This window comes from Leopardus geoffroyi, chromosome A3 (assembly GCF_018350155.1).
Source record: "Leopardus geoffroyi isolate Oge1 chromosome A3, O.geoffroyi_Oge1_pat1.0, whole genome shotgun sequence".
Classification (NCBI taxonomy): domain Eukaryota; kingdom Metazoa; phylum Chordata; class Mammalia; order Carnivora; family Felidae; genus Leopardus; species Leopardus geoffroyi.
In genome coordinates, this window is record NC_059336.1 from 89,004,464 (window position 1) to 89,025,046 (window position 20,583).

At 36.1% G+C, this 20,583-nt stretch overlaps 1 protein-coding gene across 7 annotated transcripts in view; it reads right to left on the minus strand.

Annotated features, from left to right (window-relative positions):
* Nucleotides 1–20,583, minus strand: part of EXOC6B (exocyst complex component 6B) — a 616,021-nt gene that overhangs the window by 247,532 nt on the left and 347,906 nt on the right. For all 7 annotated transcript variants that reach the window (XM_045446460.1, XM_045446458.1, XM_045446457.1 and 4 more), the window contains 2 exons: nt 12,471–12,605; nt 3,854–4,033 (listed from right to left, as the gene is read on the minus strand). In XM_045446460.1, coding sequence (XP_045302416.1) covers nt 3,854–4,033; nt 12,471–12,605 — 315 coding nt within the window. The remainder of the gene's footprint in view (nt 1–3,853; nt 4,034–12,470; nt 12,606–20,583) is intronic.

Below are 20,583 nucleotides of genomic sequence, written 5' to 3' on the forward strand. Positions count from 1 at the left end.
GAACATCATCATTTTCTTATTTACTTTTGGCAAGTTTATAGGCAAAAATATCCTACAACATGAATACGTTTGTCTTATTACCAGAGTTGCATATTTTGTTCATGTTATCTTATATTTTTCTTCTTTTCTGACTGCCTAAAATACAACATTTACAAACTTTCCCAAGTTGTGTGTTATTTTCTTACTAAATTTGAAACGATGTTGTTATATTGTTATATAGTACAGATTTTAACCTTTTGGAATACTTGGTAAGTACTTTTTTTGATATGTTTACATTCTATTTTCTTTATTAATTCTTTTTAGGTATCCTACAAAACAGTTATTTTTATTTTTATCTTTCATTTACATCCAAGTTAGTTATCATATAGACCACTAACGATTTTAGGAGTAGAATCCAGTGATTCATCCCCTACATGTAACAACCAGTGCTCATCCCAACAAGTGTCCTCCTTAATGCCCCTTGCCCATTTAGCTCATCTGCTCCACCCAGAACCCCTCCAGGAACCCTCAGTTTTTCTCTATATTTAAGAGTCTCTTATGTTTCATCTCCCTCCCTGTTTTGTATTATTTTTGTTTCCCTTCCCTTATGTTCATCTGTTTTCTTACAAAACATTCTATGCAGCCAAATTATTAACCTTTTCCTTAATGATTTCACTCTTTGGTGTCATCCTTATTTTATTTTATTTATTTATTGAGAGAGAGAGAGTATGTACATGCAAGTGGAGGGGGAGGGTCAGAGAGAGAGAGAGACAGAAAGAGAGAGATGGGGCGGGGGGAGAGAATCCTAAGCAGGCTCCATGCTCAGCACAGAGCCAGACATGAGGCTCCATCTCACAAACTGGAAGATCATGACCTGAGCCGAAATCAAGAGTTGGAAGCATAACAGACTAAGCCCGTAACAGGCCCAGGTGTCCCTGGTGTCACCCTTAGGATGGTGACTCACAGATTACAGAAATATTTGCTAATATTTTAGACAAATAAATACTTGCTAATATTTTTATTGATTCTCCCCTAATTTCTTTCTTTTTAAAAATGTAAACAGGCATTGGATCTAGAACTTATTTTGATAAGTGAAGTTTGGACTTAACATCTTTTTATCCACATTAGCAGACAGTAGTGGCAACAGCCATTGCTGAACGCCACCTTCCCCGTATACTAAATTCTTACATGTACTTTGAACTACTTCCAGATTTTATGTTCTCTTTCTTTAATCTATCAGTTTATTACAATGGGAGAAGGGTATTTAATTGAATTTTCAGTGCATAATGAACATTTCTAGGAAAAGACCACACTCAATTTACTTGTTCATATCTTCTGGCAAATACTGTCCATTTTTGTCTCCAAATAAATTCTAGAATCATTTTGTTAAGATGACCCCCCACCACCAAATTCATATCACTGCAATTAGATTAACTTTGGAAAAATTCTCTGCAATATGAAATATCCCCATCTAAAATACTGCATATATTTGTACATAATAAAGTCTCTCTTAAATTACTCTGTGAAATGTTCTTCACATTGGTCCTACATATAACTTGTTAAGTATATTCACAGGAATCTTGTAATCCAATAATGAATACAGCATTTTTTTTTTATTTGTTTTCTAAGTGGACCATCTAACCAACTAAAGTCTTACTGGTCCTAATTATTTTTTTAATTTATTTGCGGGGAGAGGGGGTTATCCAACCACGCAGCAATAATCTATGAACAATGAGAATATGTATTATTTATTTATTTATTTATTTATTTATTTATTTATTTATTTTTATTTATTTTTTTTAACCTTATTTGATAGAATAAAAGCAGTAATAAGCCCAATGAGGGGCTGGAACTCATGAACTGTGAGATCATGACCTGAGCTGAAGTCAGTTGCTTAACCAACTGAGCTACCCAGAAGCCCCACCATACTTCTGATATAAATGCAAATAAATGTTTTTAGTGTTCCACTGTTAAATCCATGGTGGTTGCTGAATTTCACATAGGTGCTCCCTATCATGTTACTGAAATATTATATTGGTTGAATTTTAGTAAGTATTTTTTGTAATCAGGAGTGCAGGCTGGATGTTGTACAATGCCTTTTTAGAATACACAATTATGATCTTTGTCTCTTTTACCTAGTAATGTGATAAATTATATTCACAGATTTTTAAATATCAAACCATCCTTGCATTTCCAGAATAAGTCCTACATAGCAGTGGGAAATTACTTTCTTCAAACACCGTGGAACTGCTTTGCTAAAATTTGATTCAGTCTATTTTCTGATTCATAATTGTGAGATTGGTTCATCGTGTTCTCCTTTGTGCTACTTATGCCTGGCTTCAGTATCAAGATGAAGCTAGATGAAATGACCTAGTTTTCTGCAGGCCAGTGCTCCCACCGAGCAGTATAAAAGGCAGTAAAACACGGACACACGAGAAGACTATGAAGCAATGAGGACTAAAGGGAATAACGCTGCAAAGAGGGCAGACCTTTTAAAGGTGAGCTGAGGCTCTGCAGCCATCCCTGGAGGCATCTGCCAAACGTAGGCATAGGAACAGACCAAGAATTTGGGTTAGGTGCAGGCAGGGAGTAACTACTGGGGTGGAAAAAAAAAATCACTGAATTTTTGTTGTTTCCACGGGGCTGAAGTGCCAAAATTGGAGATTTGAGGGCCAGCTTTCTCCTCAAGACATTTTCTGAATCCTAAAGCTACACAGCAGAGGAAAATAAGGGTCTAAGGCAAAACTTTTGAAAAGCAAAGTAAGATCTTCCCCCAGTCTTACAATGTTTCACAGAAAAAGATTCACTAGTGGGAGGATTCATGAGAATTTCAGTTGGGAGCTGAAAAATCTTGAGGGAGTGGTAAATTGACACTGACAATCTCCAACCACTTTTTTCCTGTTGGCAACTGTTGATCTGGGTAATCCTCCTTCTTAAGACATTTGCCAAATTCTAAAATTAAAAAAGGCAAGAGGCTGAAAGAGATAAGGGTCCTCTGAAAAATGGAAATATCCATAGTCCTCTTGGTCCTGAAGAGACAGTGATGTGTCAGGCTCTCATTAAAAGCTCTAAAGAACCACATACTAATAACAGGGGCAAACGAAAGGTATGCTGCATCTACAATCCAAGCTTGACCCAGATCTGCCCATGAAGGGAGTAGGTGATGAGGCTCAAACCATAACCCACCTGCCCATACTACCTACTTAGTAAAAAAAGGGATAAACCGATTTTAGTTGGAAATGTCCTCACCTGGAACCTCTACATGTTTTAAATAAATGCAATGTCTAACATCAACCAAAAATTAACAGAAAGAGACAGGACCATATGACCGAGAAAAGGATCAAAAATAATTCTACCCAATGTAGATAAACTACATATTACCATTAATAAACATAAAAAAATAACTTTAAAATTACTAATTAATATGCTAAAGAAAATAGAGAAAGGATAGATAAATTAGATTAAAAGATGGAGAATTTCACCAGATATTTAAGGTTATTAAAAAAAAAATTAAGTGGATATTCTAGGATTAAAGATACATGCCTGAAATTCTAACTCCTAAGTTTTTCTTCTATTTCTACCATAGCATGCACTATGTGTTTGCACTAATTACTTCAGGTGAAGTTAGGAGGAACAGAAATACACATGATATTAGAGACCATTTTCAACAAAATAAAAAAAACTGCAAAACTCAGTGAGAAAATGATGGAAGAGATCTCTAAATCTCATCAAGGGGCAATAATTATAGTGTGAGTTTTTATATCCTGAAGAGCCTCCTGGCTAGTTAAAACAGAAACAGACATCTTTCACCAAGATAGATTTTAAGAAAATTTTCTTCTATATGATGAGCAAAGTAAGAGCAATTGTCACTTACAGGAAGGTGTGTGAATACAGCAAAAGTGCTTCGTAGAAAGGCAATGAGGTCTACTAGGTAATCACTAGCTTTGTTGCCCAAATCTCCAGTCATCCAGTCATAGTCAGCCAGCTGTAGAAACTGGTCAATCTTCTGGTTTAAATTGGTATAAATTTCTTCTTCAGCTGCATGTCTGGCATCCTGTGAAATATGGAATTTTAAAACTCATTCAGACTTCCAGTATAATCAGAAATTTCTACTTGGAGACATCTCATACTTATATCCACTAAGTAACGGAATTGGGAATATCAAGACTATCACAGTCTCCATTAATTTTTCCTTTTCAAAAGTATAGTAGAGTCTCTTCATTCTGTGTCTGCAAGACAAGCTATTGTTTTGCGTCACCAGATAGATAGAGAATCTGTCTTTACTTCCCTCAACTATCTGCGTCCTTTTTTTACTTTCTTACATTTCTTCAAAACTATACTCACTCTCAGGTCTTATTCCCATTCATCTCTTCTAGGACTCCAAGAACCTCCTTTCTTGTAATACCAACCTCTCTAGATCTCCTAGTCTCCTCACGTTGCTTATTATAAGTTTCAGCTTCATGCTATAAAAATTCCCAGTAGCTACTACCCTACCTCTCTGGTGTCTTTGTCATCAGGCTCCTTCAAAGATTGGTATACGCCAATGTTTCTTGAAATGTGTCCTAAGGAACGACAGATCTGAAAAATGCTAACACAACAGCAGAAGAGCTCCTAGATCAAATAAGTTTGAGAAACCATGTTTAAGAGACTCGTGATGTACACTAGCATATTAAAGGCTCTAAGAAGTATATGGGACTAATGTTCCAAGAAAAATATTTTCAGGACAAAAGGATGTACTTGCATTAGGGCAATCAGGATTCCAATGCTAACAATCCATCAACAAGGATTGGTCCACGGTAACCCAAGACCTCCATCTCACAACATGCAATATTCATTTTTCAGTCTGATCTTACTTGCTCTGTCAAACATTCTCTTCTAGAACTCTGTTCTCCTTTGGCTTTCATGACATGGTGTTCTCCTGGTTTTATTTTTACTTTTCTGGTCTCTAATCCTCTCAATTTCACTGGGTGATTTCATCAATTCCTAGAGCTCACACCAAATCTGTCCCTGTTTTAGAAGGCTATTAATTACTGATTCAATTTCTTCAATAGATATAAGGTTATTCAGATGATCTATTTCTCCTTGTTTGAGTTTTGGTAAACTATGTCTTTCAAAGAATTGATCCATTTCAAGTAGGTTATCAAACTCTGGGTACAGAGTTGTTCATAATATTCCTCTATTATTTTTTTAATGTCCATGGAATCAGTAGTGATAATCTCTCTTTCATTTTTTTTTTAAACTTAAATTCAAGTTAGTTAACATATAGTGTAGTATTGGTTTCAGGAGTAGAATTTACTGATTCATCACTTACATATAACACCCAGTGCTCATTCCAACAAATGCGCTCCTTAAGGCCCATCACCCATTGAGCCCATCCCCCCACTGCCATCCCTCCAGCAATTAACCCTTTTTCATTTATGATATTAACAATTTGAGTGTTCCCTCTTTTGGTCTTGGTCAGCCTGGCTCAAAGTTTATAATTTTATTGATCTTTCTAAGAACCAGCCTTTGGTTTCATTGATTTTTCTCTTTTGATTTTCTATATCAAAACCATTCATTTCTGCTCTAATTTTTATTCTCTTCTTCTGATTACTTTGGATTTAATTTGCTGTTCTTTTTCTAGCTTAAGATAGAAGCTTAGATTATTTATTTTAAGAAATTTCTTATTTTCTAACACATACAATTAATACTATAAATTTCCTTCTAAGTTCTGCTTAGATGGCACAAATTTTGAAAAGGTGTATTTTATTTTCATTTCGTTTGAACAACTTTTTAATTTCTCATGAGACTCTTTCTTTGACCCATGTATTATTTTGAAGTTTGCTGGTTAATCTGCAAATATTTGGGGATTTTTAAGCTATCTTTCTATTAACTTATTTCCATAGATGAATTCTATGTGGCCTGAGAGCAAGTTTTGTATGATCTCTGTTTTTTAAAATTTGCTAAGATGTGTTTACCAGCCAGAATATGGTCTGTTTTGGTGAATACTCTTATGAGTTTGAGAAGTATGTGTATTCTACTGCTGTTGGATGAACTATTCTACAATTGTCAATTTAATCCAGTTGATTGGCAGTACCATTCTGTTAGACTATATTTGGATATTCTCCTCCTCAAGCTATCAATTTCTGGCCCCTGGATTTGTCAATTGCTGATAGATGGGTTTACTAGGACATGTAAGCAGGAAGAGATAATGACTTATATAAAATACCTTTTCAGTATCTTTTAAATACTTATGTATTTTTTTCTCATTTGATCTATTAAAGAAGTGGATAATTTTAAACAATTTTCTAATACTAAGCATTCTTGGATTCTTAATGTTACTTTTATTTCTACTTTCTATGTCCTAGATGATATTTGATAGTCTATTATTTATGATTTTTACATCAAAATTGAAATTCAATTGTTCAGATTATTTTTGCGGTTTCTCTGGGTTTTGTTTTTGTTTTTTTAAGATTTTATTTTTTTTAAATGTTTTTATTTATTTTTGAGACAGAGAGAGACAGAGCATGAACAGGGGAGGGGCAGAGAGCGAGGGAGACACAGAATCGGAAGCGGGCTCCAGGCTCTGAGCTGTCAGCACAGAGCCGGACGTAGGGCTCAAACTCACGGACTGTGAGATCATGACCTGAGTTGAAGTCAGACACTTAACTGACTGAGCCACCCAGGTGCCCCTCTCTGGTTTTTGAATCATTATTATGGTGACTTTGTGAAAATGAATTGAGATAGTTTCCCTTTTTTTCTCTACCAATCTGGAATAGTTTAAATTATACAGAAATTATCTGTTTCATGAAGACCCAAATGAATTCACAGACAAAATCATATGGATCTTGCTCAAATTTAAGAAGTCTTTAATAACTTTTTCACTTCTTTCACAGTTGAATCACTTGAATCACTTTTTATTCTATGTTTTCCTATAGATCCCCAAATTTATTAGCAGTTACACAAAATATTCTAGGTATTTAATTTCCTCTGATTGTGAATTTCAAGTAATTGTGATTTATTTATTCCTTCCTTCCTTCTTTCTTTTCTCCTTCCCTTCCTTCCTCCCACCCTCCTTTCAATCCATCCATCCTTCTTTTTAATTAGGCAAGGTAAAAATGATTATTTTCAAAGTGCAACATATCCTTGCTTGAAGTGTCTCAAAGACCTCAGTAAGATAAAATCCAAATGATGTATCAATACAAAACAAAGTGCTTCACAAGTTGGCATTTAACTACTTCTCTGTCTCAGTGCTGCCCTTACTCTACACTGAACATGTCTGATTTTATTTATTCCTTCATCTTTGTACATGAAGTTCCCTCTCCTAAAAATGTCCCTTATTCCCTCCTCATCTTTTGTCCATCTGGATACCTCCTACTGGTCCCAAGACCCATTCCATCTTGTGCCCTTTCTGGGAAGTCTTCCTTGAAGGTCCAAACCTAAGATAAGTATCCTCATCCTATTCTTCTAGACCTGTAACTATTAATTTCCCTTGAAGCCCAATCCTCTCACCTTTTCTCTATCTATATTCAATTCCCAGAAGAAAGCCAGCCCCACAGCATTAAATACCATCTTTATACATTAGGATTCTGAATTTTTATGCCCAGCTCTGACTTTGCCCTGTCAATTTAATATCTCTAGGCAGATGACTACTAGATATCTGAAGCTTAATGTGTCAAAAATGGAAGTCTTGATTCTACTGCCTCTCCCCTGGCCTGTTATTCTTCACTGTCCCCCATCTCAGTGAATACGACCACTATTCATACAGTTTGCTTCATTCAAAAATCTTGGAATTATCCGGACTCCACTCTCTCTTATAACCCCATACCTAGTCTAGCAGTAAAACTTGCCATCTCAACCTTTAAAAATATTTCTTACCACTTTCATTTCATTACCACTATTGTCCAAAAAAACACCATTATCTCTTACTTAGACCACTGCAAGGACTTCCAAATTGAATTTTCTTCTTCCACTCTTCCTAACCTACAACACATTTATTTTCCACATGGCAACCAGTGTTACCCATTAATATATAAATCAGATTATCACCACCACTCCCACTTTCTAATGGCCTCACGTTTCATTTCAGAATAAAACCCAAGGTATTTACTACAAGGCCAGAAAACATCTAACTCCCGACCATCTCATTTCTTACCACCTCTACCTCTAATGATAGATATATCACTGCCAGACTGAATTCCTTGTTATTCCTTGAACACACCTACTTGAATATCTACTATTGTACTGTTCCCTCTGAGTGCAATATTTATCTATCAGAAATCTAAAGGATTCTATTTCTCAATTCAATCAAGTCATTTATTTTTCTTCTTAGTTCTTGTCATCAACTGAGATCAAATGAGATTTTTGTTTGTTTATCATTATCATCCCCACCACAATATAAACTCTCTAAAGTCAGGAGACCTGTTGATTATGTTTATACCCGTAAATTGCCTGGTATGTAGTAGATGCTTCAAAAAACTTGTAGAATTGACAAGAGACAATGTATTTATTGTATTATTCTGGTAGTTCTCACACAGTTCTTTACAGAAGTTACAGTGTCTGTGCTCCCTATAGATTACAAACTCTAAATCCAAGGATTAAGTATTATTTCTCTTTCTACCCAAGAACATACCAGATTGTCACATAGTAGGTACACGAACAATATTTGTGGTGGGGTAAATTAATAAATAGCCTCATTCTATTTTGTAAGAGAGTAAGGAAATTCTTATGAACAAGGAAAGCTAAGAATGCCAGCTTAATTATGTCACACATGGCAGGAACAAGGGGCAATTCTGCAGGAAAATACCTTGAAGACCTTCTGATTATTTTTGCCCCTTTTTCAGCATAAAGGTTTCCATCTGCAAGGGAAAGTTTTCTGGAAACAGTAGCTTAGGAAAATACACAACATGTAGCTGCTATAATTGCTGTGTTTATACTGAGTTCTGGGTTAGTTGGTCTGAAACAGTCCTGGTAAAAATAAACTTTCAATGTGTTTTAAGCAATCAGTGTTTCCAATAAGCACTTGTCAACATGACCTTTAGTGGTCTCCAGAACTTCTCCTTTACTAAGTATTTAACTGGCTACTCAACTCCTATGGCTTCCTGTCTGCCCTTAATTTTCCCTCAGCAATTTTAATGCTGGAACAACAACAAACTACACAAGCCATCCTTTGGGAGGATTTCTGACCATAATTTGAAAAGCCCTTGAAATAAGAAAATTGAGGTGGATTAAGGGAAGAATAGCAGTACATTCTACATATTCCCCATATGAGAGACGAGTATAAATGAACCTCACACTCTAACTCCCTAACTCCCTCTTCTCTGGTGAACATTTAACTACAGTCCCTCCCACATTTGCTTTCCCAAGAAGTCTTGGCTTCCACAGTAAATTAAGTGGAAATATTTTTGATGAAAGTATTGCCCATCCTCCTTAATAATGCTAATATTTAACAGTAATCATAATTTTTATTACACTGTCTAAGGTGATTCTAAAGTTCTTAAAGTTCTTACCATACTCATTTTTGGGTCCTCTTTATCAGATAAATCTTTTCTTCGCTATAAGAGTTTCAACATTAATATAATGAAACCTTATTGAAAGTTTGCAAGTAATGATACCAATATAAGACAATGTATAACAGAATTTTTTTTTAGGTAATTTGAAATGAATGACCCATGGTCACATACATACATAAAGAATATTTTGTGAACATCTCATTTTTTTTTTCAGATTTACTGGAGTATAATTGAAAATTTAAAAAAAAAATGTTTTTTGAGAGAGACAGAGACAAGAGTATGAACGGGGGAGGGGCAGAGACAGAGGGAGACACAGAATCTGAAGAAGGCTCTATGCTCTGGCTGTCAGCACACAGCCTGACACAGGGCTTGAATTCGTGAACCATGAGATCATGACCAAAGGTAGATGCTTAACCAACTGAGCCACCCAGGTGCCTCAGAAAATAAAATTATATTTAACATGTTCATTATGATGATTTAATATGTGTATATACTGTGAAAGGATTCCCATCATTTAGTTATTAACACACTCATTATCTTAAATATTTATTTATTTATTTTTGGTGAGAACACTTAAGCTATATTCTCTTAGAAAATTTCAATTATACAATACAGTATTATCAACTATAGTTACCATGTTTTACATTAGATCCTCAAATCTTTTTCATCTTACAGCTAAAAATTTATACCCCTTTACCAATTTCTATTTCCTCTACCCGCCTCCCCATGCCCTGGCAACCACTTTTCTCCTCTCTGTTTCTGTGAGTTTGACTTGTTTGTTTGTTTGTTTTTAAGATTCCACATAAAAGTGATAGCATGCAGCATTTGTCCTTCTCTGTCTGGTTTATTCCATTTAACATAATGCCCGTAAGGTCCATCGATGTTGGATGGATGGCAGAATTTCCTCATTTTTCTTGGTTGAATAAAGTTCTATCATATATATGTACCACATTTCCTTTACCTATTCATTCATCCAATGATAAACACTTAGGTTGTTTGCATAGTTTGACTATTGTGAATAATGCTGCAATAAACAAGGAGGTATAGATATCTCTTCAAGATAATCATTTTTATTTCTTTGGATATATACTCAGAGGTGGGACTGCCAAATCACATGGTAGTTCCATTTTTAATTTCTTGAGTAATCTCCTTACTTTTATCCCTTGCGGATATACTGGTTTACATGCCTGACTACAGCACACAAGTGTTCCCTTTTCTCTACCTCCTTGCAGGCATTTGTTCTCTCTTGTCTTTTTGATGCTAGCTATATTAACAGGCATGAGGTAGTATCTCACCAACAGTAATCTTTTCATGTACATATTAGCCATTTGTATATCTTCTTTAGAAAAATGTCTATTCAGTTCCTCTGCCCCCTTTTAATTGGATTATTTGGGGTTTTGCTATTGGGGTGTATGAGTAATTTACATATTTTGGATATTTAATGCTTTATCAGCTATATGATGTGGAAGTATTTTCTCTCAATCCATCAGGTGTTTTTGTGTTTTGCCTTTGTGTTCTGTCCTTTGCTGCTCAGAAGCCTTTTAGATTAATGTAGTCCCACTTATTTATTTTTGCTTTTGTCGCCTTTGCTTTGGTATTAAATTTAAAAAACCAGTGCTAAGACCAGTGTCAAGAAGCTAACCCATTGTTTTCTTCTAGAAGTTTTGTAATTTCAGATCTTACATTCAAATCCTTAGTTTGAGTTGATTTTTGTATACAGTGTAAACATGGGGGTCCAGTTTCACTCTTTTGCATGTGGCTGTCCATTTATTGAAGAGACTATTCTTTCCTCACTGTGTGTTCCTGTGTTTACACCTTTGTTGTAAATTATCTGACCATATATACACATGAGTTTATTTCTGGCCTGTCTGTTCTGTTCCATTGATCTATGCATATGTGTTTATGCTAATACCATACTGTTTTGATTACTAAAACTTTGTAATATTATTTAAAATCAGGACATGTGATGCTTCCAGTTTTGTTCTTCTTTCTCAAGATTGCTTTGGCTATTCAGGTTCTTTCTCGTTCCTTTTCTTATAACACAAAAAGAGATCTTACTAACAATTTCATCTCATAAAATATAATAAGCAGTTATGAATCAAATTTGATTTTTTTGTTTTAAATCTATTCTCAAGGGAAGGTGCCAATAAATAGGGAAAGAGGATAAAAGGATAGGAAAAAGTTGACACCAGTGGACATATATCATGATTTCAATCTACAACTTTGTATCTAATTAATACCAACCTCAAAAGGATGAGACAGATTTGATTCCAAACTAAAATATCAAATAATAACAATAATAACAAAAACCCAAAACAACAGGTTGGCTTTTATGTCAGAGTCTACCATTGTAGTGTTTAAGATGTTAGACTACTTTTTCTGCTTAGTATTTATTTAAAGGTCACAAGGCAATATAAAGGAATTTCTTAAGGCCTTTTTAAATTAAGTCATTCACTCTCCAGAAATTCTCCATCAATCTATTTTCTGCTCTACAAGAGTGTCATTCTTCTCATTTGATCAAACTCAGGATCAAAGCTAGTACTGTGGCCTTGTGAAATGATTATAAAATTGTTAACTACAATAGTAAGGGGCAGAAATTCCTCACTAAAAAAGTGAAAAAAATCTGGACACAGAACACAAAGAAGCAAGGACAGCTTATTAAAATAAAATTAATTGATGTTCATTTTAGTTACAACGACTATTAGCTAGACCATCCTTAAGAATTCTTGACTAAAACGAGGGCCAACTGAGGAAACAGTCATTTTCAAGTACAAAATACAAGGAAGATTTAGTGGACAGAGATGTAGACATTTTTAAGTCGAAAAATCCAGAAATTAGCATTGGTATTTGTTTTTCTAAGGAAATTATAAGTACTTATTCTCAAAACCATATTATGAATCATGTTACTAGGCATCCTGGGAGAAACAAAGCCATCTTGGGTAGAATGGCCCAGACTCTGTATCTCGCAGGCAGTTTTACCGTACTATAGAGCCTTCTCACCTTAAAAGTTGTGGTGCCATAGAGCTTGGTGGTGTGGACTGTCTCTGGAAGCACATTAGTGATGTTGGTAATGAATTCTTCCAAGTACTTACAGGACTTCTCCAAGTGTGTCGTATTGATAATAATCTGGACAAGCTAGAAAATAACAAGCACATGTAAGAGTCATTTGACTATTCACCCCACAATGAATACTCAATAGGAATCTACTGATAGAAGAAAAACAAAAGTCATAATGGCAGCGGCCATCTATATTCTACAAAGGGCTTGTAAGAGCATGGTCTTAGGTTGTACTTCCTCTATGAAGCCTTCCTTGACTTCCCAAAGCATCTTGTATTTCCCCTACTATAAAAGCACTTGTCATTCTATTTTAAATGTATATCTTCTGTTTAAGAGATTAGACTAAGAACAAAAACTGCTAGTGTTTAGCACAGTGTCTGGCAATAAATGACTGCTAAATGAATTAAATAAATGAACTCCCACTGAAAGAACAAGAATAACTGAAATGGCAAGAAGTTTCAAAATGAATCATAATGAACACAGAGATGTTGGAATAGACTGCAGTATATTAACAAACTACATTAGTTTCTAGAAGAAATAACATGGACATTACAGTCAGAGAAACAAGTGGATTAACTTCTTTCAAATTAATAATCTGGAGAAAGTTTTTTAACTTCTCTAATGGCTGCTTTTTTATCTGTAAACTGCCAAAAAGAATTTCTAACTCACATAGTTACTTTGAGGATTAAGTATCCTTTTGTTAATACTATTTTCCTTTTCTAACAGGTGAGATCCTTAAAAACGACAGTATTGGCAAGAAAAAAAGTCATTTATAAATAACTTTGAGAGGAGGATGAGAAAGAATGGCTCTTACTGTCTGTATAGAATTAAAGTTTGTAAAGTTACTTCACAATTCATTTTCTTACACTGTATTCCCAGCGACCTGGAAAAGTAAGTTAAGTGGGCATAATTATTGCTTCTATTTTACTAAACAGAAACAGAATGAAATGATTTTCTCCAGCTCACATAACCTAAATGGAATTAGGACTCAAATCCAAGTCCTCTACCTTCAAATTATGGACTCATCGAAATGACTTCTGATGTTGCCTTTTAGCATAAGCATAAGATGGCAGCCCTGGGCGGGGGGAGGTGCACATTTACCATACATTAGGCTAAAATAATAGTTTCTGGGTCTGTCACCAACTAGACCTCGAAATGCTTTGATTCCACTCTTGTAAAAAATAAGTTTAAACTGAAAAAAGGAGAGGTACCTATTACTTATTCTAACTATGAAAAGTATTGACATTCCGCAGTCTAAAAGAAATTTGAAAAGAAAATGGAATAGAATCTTTTTTTGTCTCTCTTTTCTACATGTTTAACTTTTTGTTTCCACAAGACTGTGTGTGGCGGCAGGGCTGTGGAAGGTAGGGGAAGTTTGGGTGTATAAGGTTACGGATGAACTTAGGTGTACCTTTTAGTCCAGTGAGAGAGTGAGCCAGGGCAGAGTGGGTAGATGACACAAAGGGAAATTAGAACTGAAGATGAAGGTGGGGGGGTAACATACATCTTACAATCAAATGGTACTTCAAAACAATGTTTAAAAGTTGAATTACACCTCAGTAGAAGCCATTGTATTATACTGTGGAATATGACACAAAAATATTAATAGGATTATAATCAGAAAGTACACTCTTATCTCCCCAACAGCAACCAGCACAGGGCTAAAGCACAGTTCATTCTCAAAGAGTCCATGTCAAATCATAATGACAATGCTTTCGTAATGGATTGGACTAAGGAAAAAGGTACTCAAGGATCTATTCCCCAAGGATCAGCTGGAAAATGTGAGGGAAATATCTACTTTTGAAACATGAAGACAAAGGGCAGAGACCCAGAGATGCAATTCCAAACAAATGAAATGCTAGGGCAACATTGGGACTTGATCTCTGTATTATTCCCCATAGCCTATCAGACAAGTTCATATTCATCACCCTTCCCTTCATTCTACAGTTTGAATTTGGAGACTCTGAGCCTTGGACACAGATATGATCTCCTACAAAATTACCCAAAACATTAGACTTTTAAGCGTAGAGTGCTCTAGGAAAGAAAACCTACCAAAATAAGCAGTTCATCACCCTCTTCCTTTCAACACGTTCCTCCCTCAAAGAAAGGCTAAAATCGTTTAAAAATTTTTAATTGTCTAAATTAAATCACTCTTCTTCCTGAGTGGGAGGGTGGCTACCGGCAAGGTTGTCTTGATGTATAAGTTAGAAAGTCAGAGAGCTAATTTGGAGAACTGAAGAATTTCTATTTTAAAGTCGGCATTACCTAGAGGGAACATATTCCATCTATCAAAAGAAATCCTAATAATAAGGAGGAATCATGTCATGTTATCGAAATAAAAAATAGTGGCAGTCAAAGAGAAAATTGTCCTGTTTTGCAGGATATTGGCAGTTAAAAAAAAAAAAAGGAGGCGGCTTCACTGGGTACAGTAGTAATTTCCCTTGACTTTTTAAAGATCTGTCAACACAAAAGATCACCATGAATTACATCAACTGGCTGTCAGTCACTTTTGAAATGTTTCATTGCCTAGCACAGAATAGACTATTAAAACACTCTACGATTACATTAGATACCATGTCATTTTCAAAAGGAATATTGTCTGTTCATGAGGCCTAAATGATCTCTACTTCTGAATGACAGCTAACCAAAATCTTTACAAGGGCATTTACAAATGTGAAGCCAGATACTTTAGGGGTAATTCTGAACTTAAGGATGAAATGAAGCAATTTCAGATATCAACTTCCATCAGAGTTTAAGCTCCTTTGATATTTTTAACCTCCACTTCCCACTCTCTTCCATAAATATATCACTGTAGCAATCCAAACTGTCCTTAATATTGTTTCAAGGACATGGCATTAGCAATAGATTAAGTATTGGTTATAGCTTATATAAAGCAGAGTTCTCTGAGGATTGCCCGGAAAAACAAGAAAGAAAACACTATAAAGCAAACAACCACCTCTCACACATGAATGACATGAGTCACTTAGGTTAAAAACCATTAAGAAGCAGAAAATATTTCTGTCTCTCATTCCCGTAGCAGAGACAATGATGAGGAAAGCACAGAGCAGACTGTGGAAGTCACCTGTTACCTTCTCACATCCTCCGTTTCCCAAAGCAGAGAATTCAGGACACTGAAGCTCCACAAGGACTGACCCAAAGCAAGAAAGTGAGAAGTCACCCCACCCTCCACACTGCCAGTGCTTCTCAACTGTTGGATTGGCAAGAAGATGAAGAACTAAATAGCGGCCTTGGTTCTCATTCGCAAAAATAAACTCGACCTAAGATTTCAAGGATTTTTTTCTCCATTTCACCCAGCAAAGATAAAAAAAAAGCTGGTTCGACTACCAATTTTTTTACCATCTCCAAAGCAAATACCTAAAATACTGAAGTACTTGGAGCTAGTGGTTCCAAATTCAAAATCTAGTACAAAGCTTATATTTGACAAGACTTACTTACAAAATAAGTGATATTAGCGACATCAGTGCTGTTAACAACAGGGGATGGCAAACAGTGATATATGGGAGATATACAACAGGATAGAGCCACATGGTCATCAATTTAAATGATATTAAAAAGAAAGGTGGAGGGGTGCCTGGGTGGCTCAGTCGGTTAAGCGTCAGACATCGGCTCAGGTCATAATCTCACGGTTTGGGAGTTCGAGCCACATGTCGGGCTCTCTGCTGACAGCTCAGAGCTTGGATCCTGCTTCCAGTTCTGTGTCTCCACCTCTCTGCCCCTCCCATGCTCATGCTCTGTCTCTCTCTGTCTCTCAATAATAAATAAATGTTAAAAAAGTAAATAAATAAATAAATAAAAGGTGGAATGCAAAGCATTGGTCATTTATTTGGGTCTCCTGGGGCACTATTATAAATATAATTTAAATATATATATAAATATTCAATGTGGTATCACCAATAGGAAATCTTAATTTCTTTAACTTAACCATAGGAACCCACCTACCTATCTTTCTTTTTTCTTTCTTCTCTTCATCAGTTAAGAACTCCTCTGTGCCAAGGAATGAGAATACAGCTGTACATAATTACACACACGACAGACAAGGCCCCTGGCCTTGTGGAGATGAGAGTAACCACAAACTCATATAAACATACAGCATAATATCAAGTAGTAATAAGCACGCTGATGGTAGGGCTCAGATAGGTGGTCGAGGAAGGGCTCCTTAAGGAAATGACATTTGAGTGGAGACTTAAATAAAGTGAAGTTATATTATTTCTATTATCTATACTAAATACAATTTAATCCAATTTATACATTAAACCTTTCTACCAACTCATTCTGCATAAAGAAGTAAGATGTGTTTTGATTCATCTTAAAATTTTCTTTCAAATGTAACTAATTCTCTGATATTCTGAGATTAATATTAACTGGTGGTTTATTTCCTTCCTCGCCATGGTACTGATGTTTTTAAATTAATGTAGCGCAAGAGTAAAGGTTCAGAACAAAGGAAATCTTATTTTAAACGTTATTTCAAATCTTATTTTTAAAAGAAAATTTTGTATTTCAAAACTTGTCTTACATCTTATTTCCAAACTACTTACTGGTTGTGTGGCCTTAGGCAAAGTTAAGATCTCTCATCATCTTAAAATTGAGATAATAGCATCAATGTCATACCAAAGAAATAATCAATATATTACAAATTATCACATATAAATATTATATAAATGATAAAGTACTGAATGTAATATATACCAAATTCGTGAAAGCTATTATTGATATGGACTTACTTAACATATCTCCCGTTAAATGTGGCTTAAGAAAATCTACAACCATTCTGACTAGTCTCACTTTAATTCCTACCCATTAGCCAGAGTGGGCACTTAATGCTACAAAATAACCACATTATCCAGCACCAACCAATCTCTTTTCCATACCCCCAGATGTACTTTCTCTCTGCTTCAACCCCAACATTTGCTCTGCATCTCTACTTTCAGCTGAAGATCTATCTTTCACTGAGAAAACAGAGCATTTGGAGTATTCCACCACAAAATATGCCCAGCCACCACCATCTGCGTCCACATACACTGAGTCTCATCTGTTACCAGAGATGAACTTTACACCATCTAAAGCCAATCCCTCTGTTTGTGCATTGCAGTCTACATCCTCTCTCCTACTCGAGGGCATTACTCCAAAGATTCTCCCTTTCTCCTACATCGTCAACTTTCTGCTTTCCATTGCAACATTCTCATCAGAAATAACAGGCTATTACACCTCCTGTTAAAAAACAAAACAAGGGGCGCCTGGGTGGCTCAGTCAGTTAAGCGTCCGACTCCAGCTCAGGTCATGATCTCACAGTTTGTGGGTTCAAGCCCCGCATCGGGGTCTGTGCTGAGAGCTTGGAGGCTGGAGCCTGCTTTCGATTCTGTGTCTCCCTCTCTCTCTGCCCTTCGCCCACTCGTGCTCTCTCTTTCTGTCTCAAAAATAAATAAACATTAAAAAAAAAAACCTTTTGCTTAATTCACTTCCCCTGCCAATTACCCCCTCATTGGCTTACCTTTCTAATAAAATTCCCTGAAAGAGTTGTCTTCTCCTTGCTGTCTCCAAAGTCACTCTTGTCATTCTCACTCTTCTCATACATTAAATTGTGTAATTCAAGTCAACACCTTATTTTAAAATGGTTTTATATTTACAAAATAGTTTCAAAAAGTTCCCAAGTGTGCCACACCCAGTTCTTCCTATTGTTAACATCTTCCATTACTATGGTATATGTGCCACAACTAAGCAACCAACATTGGTATATTACTGTTAACTGAGCAACACGCTTTATTCAGATTTCACTAGTTTCTCCCTAATGTTTTATCTTTTTCGGGATCTCGTCTGAGATACCACATTACATTTAGCTGTCATATCTCCTTAGCCTCTTCTGGTCTGTGACAGTTTCTTAAGACTTTACTTGTTTTTGACGACCCTACAAGTTTTGAGAAGTACTGGTCAGGTATTTTGTAGAATGTCCTTCAGTTTGAGTTTGTTTAATCTTTTTTTCACAGTTAGACTGGGGTCATGGGTTTTGGAAGAAAGATCACAGGTGCCTTCTCATCACATCCTATCAAAGGTACATGCTATCAATATCACTTATCAATGATGATTTTAACCTTGATCACCTGACTGAGGTAGTATCTGCCAGGTTCCTTCACTGTAAAGTAACGTTTTCCCTCCTTCCATACCCTACTTTTTACATGAAGTCATAAGTACAACCTACATGCAAGGGGTGGGAGCTAAGTCTCACCTTCTCAAAGGGGAAATATCTATATACATTATTTGAAACTCTTCTGCACAGGACCCATTCTCTTTTCAACCTGCTCCATCAGGAGCCTTCTATCATCATTCTATTAAAAATGACCTTATTGAGGTCACCGACATACTCCAAGTTGCTAAGTCCCATAGTAATTCTTAATTTTCATCTACCCTGATCTATTATCAGTATTTGTCATAACTGACCACTCCCTCCTTCTTGATACACTTTTTTCATTTGGCTTCCAAGACACCATACTCCTGTTACTGTTCTTGTTTTGTTTTGTTTTCCCTCTAATTCTCTAGTGACTCCTTCTCACTCTCCTCTGTGAGTTTCTCTTTCTCCTGACTCCTTAATAATGGAGTGCCCAAGGGTTCAGTCCTTCATCTTCTCTTCTGCATCTTTACAAATTCCTTTAGTAATATTATCCAATCAAGTGGTTACAAACATTATCTATATTCTCCCAATTTTTCATCTCCAGGTGAAACCTCTTTTTCAAATGCCAAACTCATATATACAACCGCTTATTCAATATCACAAACTGTATATGTAATAAACACTACATATTAAATTTCTCCAAAACCAAATTCCCAATATCCTCTACCCCAACACCAGCTCTACCTAAAGTTTTTGCCATTATAGTGCATGGTATATACAACCTTCTATCTGCTCAAATCAAAACATCATGGACTTATCTTCAACTCCTTCCTCGCTTTCTCTCTCCCTTCAGATCCAATCATCAGGAAAGCATGCTGACTCTAAATTCCAAATCTGGTCACCTGTTACTACCTCCATGGCTACCACCCATGTGGCCATCAAATCTCACTGCATTACTGTCCTAGCTTCCTAACCAGTCTCCCTGTTTACACCCTGCAGTATTGGGGATACCCAATACAACAATGTGATTCCTTTGAAATATGGCACATAGTACCACTAATCAAATTCCTGCAATGATGACTTCCCTCTTCACTCAAAATAAAAACCAAACACTTTACAGTGGCCCTACCACAACCCCCTGGCACTTTTGTAATCTAATCTCCTGCTTCTCTTCCCCTTTCTCACTCCACTCTAGCCTTCCTAGCTTCCTTATTGTTCCCTGAACTAACCAGGAACTTAAATATCTTTAGACCTTTGCTCTAACCTCTGCCAAGAAATGCTCTTTGCCCTTAAAACAATAACTCAACATCAAGATGCCACTTTTTTTTTAATATATGAAATTTATTGTCAAATTGGTTTCCATACAACACCCACTGCTCATCCCAAAAGATGCCCTCTTCAATGCCCTCACCTACCCTCCCCTCCCTCCCACCCCCCATCAACCCTCAGTTTGTTCTCAGTTTTTAACAGTCTCTTATGCTTTGGCTCTCTCCCACTCTAACCTCTTTTTTTTTTTTTTCCTTCCCCTCCCCCATGGGTTTCTGTTAAGTTTCTCAGGATCCACATAAGAGTGAAAACATATGGTACCTGTCTTTCTCTGTATGGCTTATTTCACTTAGCATCACACTCTCCAGTTCCATCCACGTTGCTACAAAGGGCCATATTTCATTCTTTCTCATTGCCACGTAGTACTCCATTGTGTATATAAACCACAATTTCTTTTTTTTTTTTAATATATGAAATTTATTGTCAAATTGGTTTCCATACAACACCCAGTGCTCATCCCAAAAGGTGCCCTCCTCAATACCCATCACCCACCCTCCCCTCCCTCCCACCCCCCATCAACCCTCAGTTTGTTCTCAGTTTTTAACAGTCTCTTAGGCTTTGGCTCTCTCCCACTCTAACCTCTTTTTTTTTTTTTTTCCTTCCCCT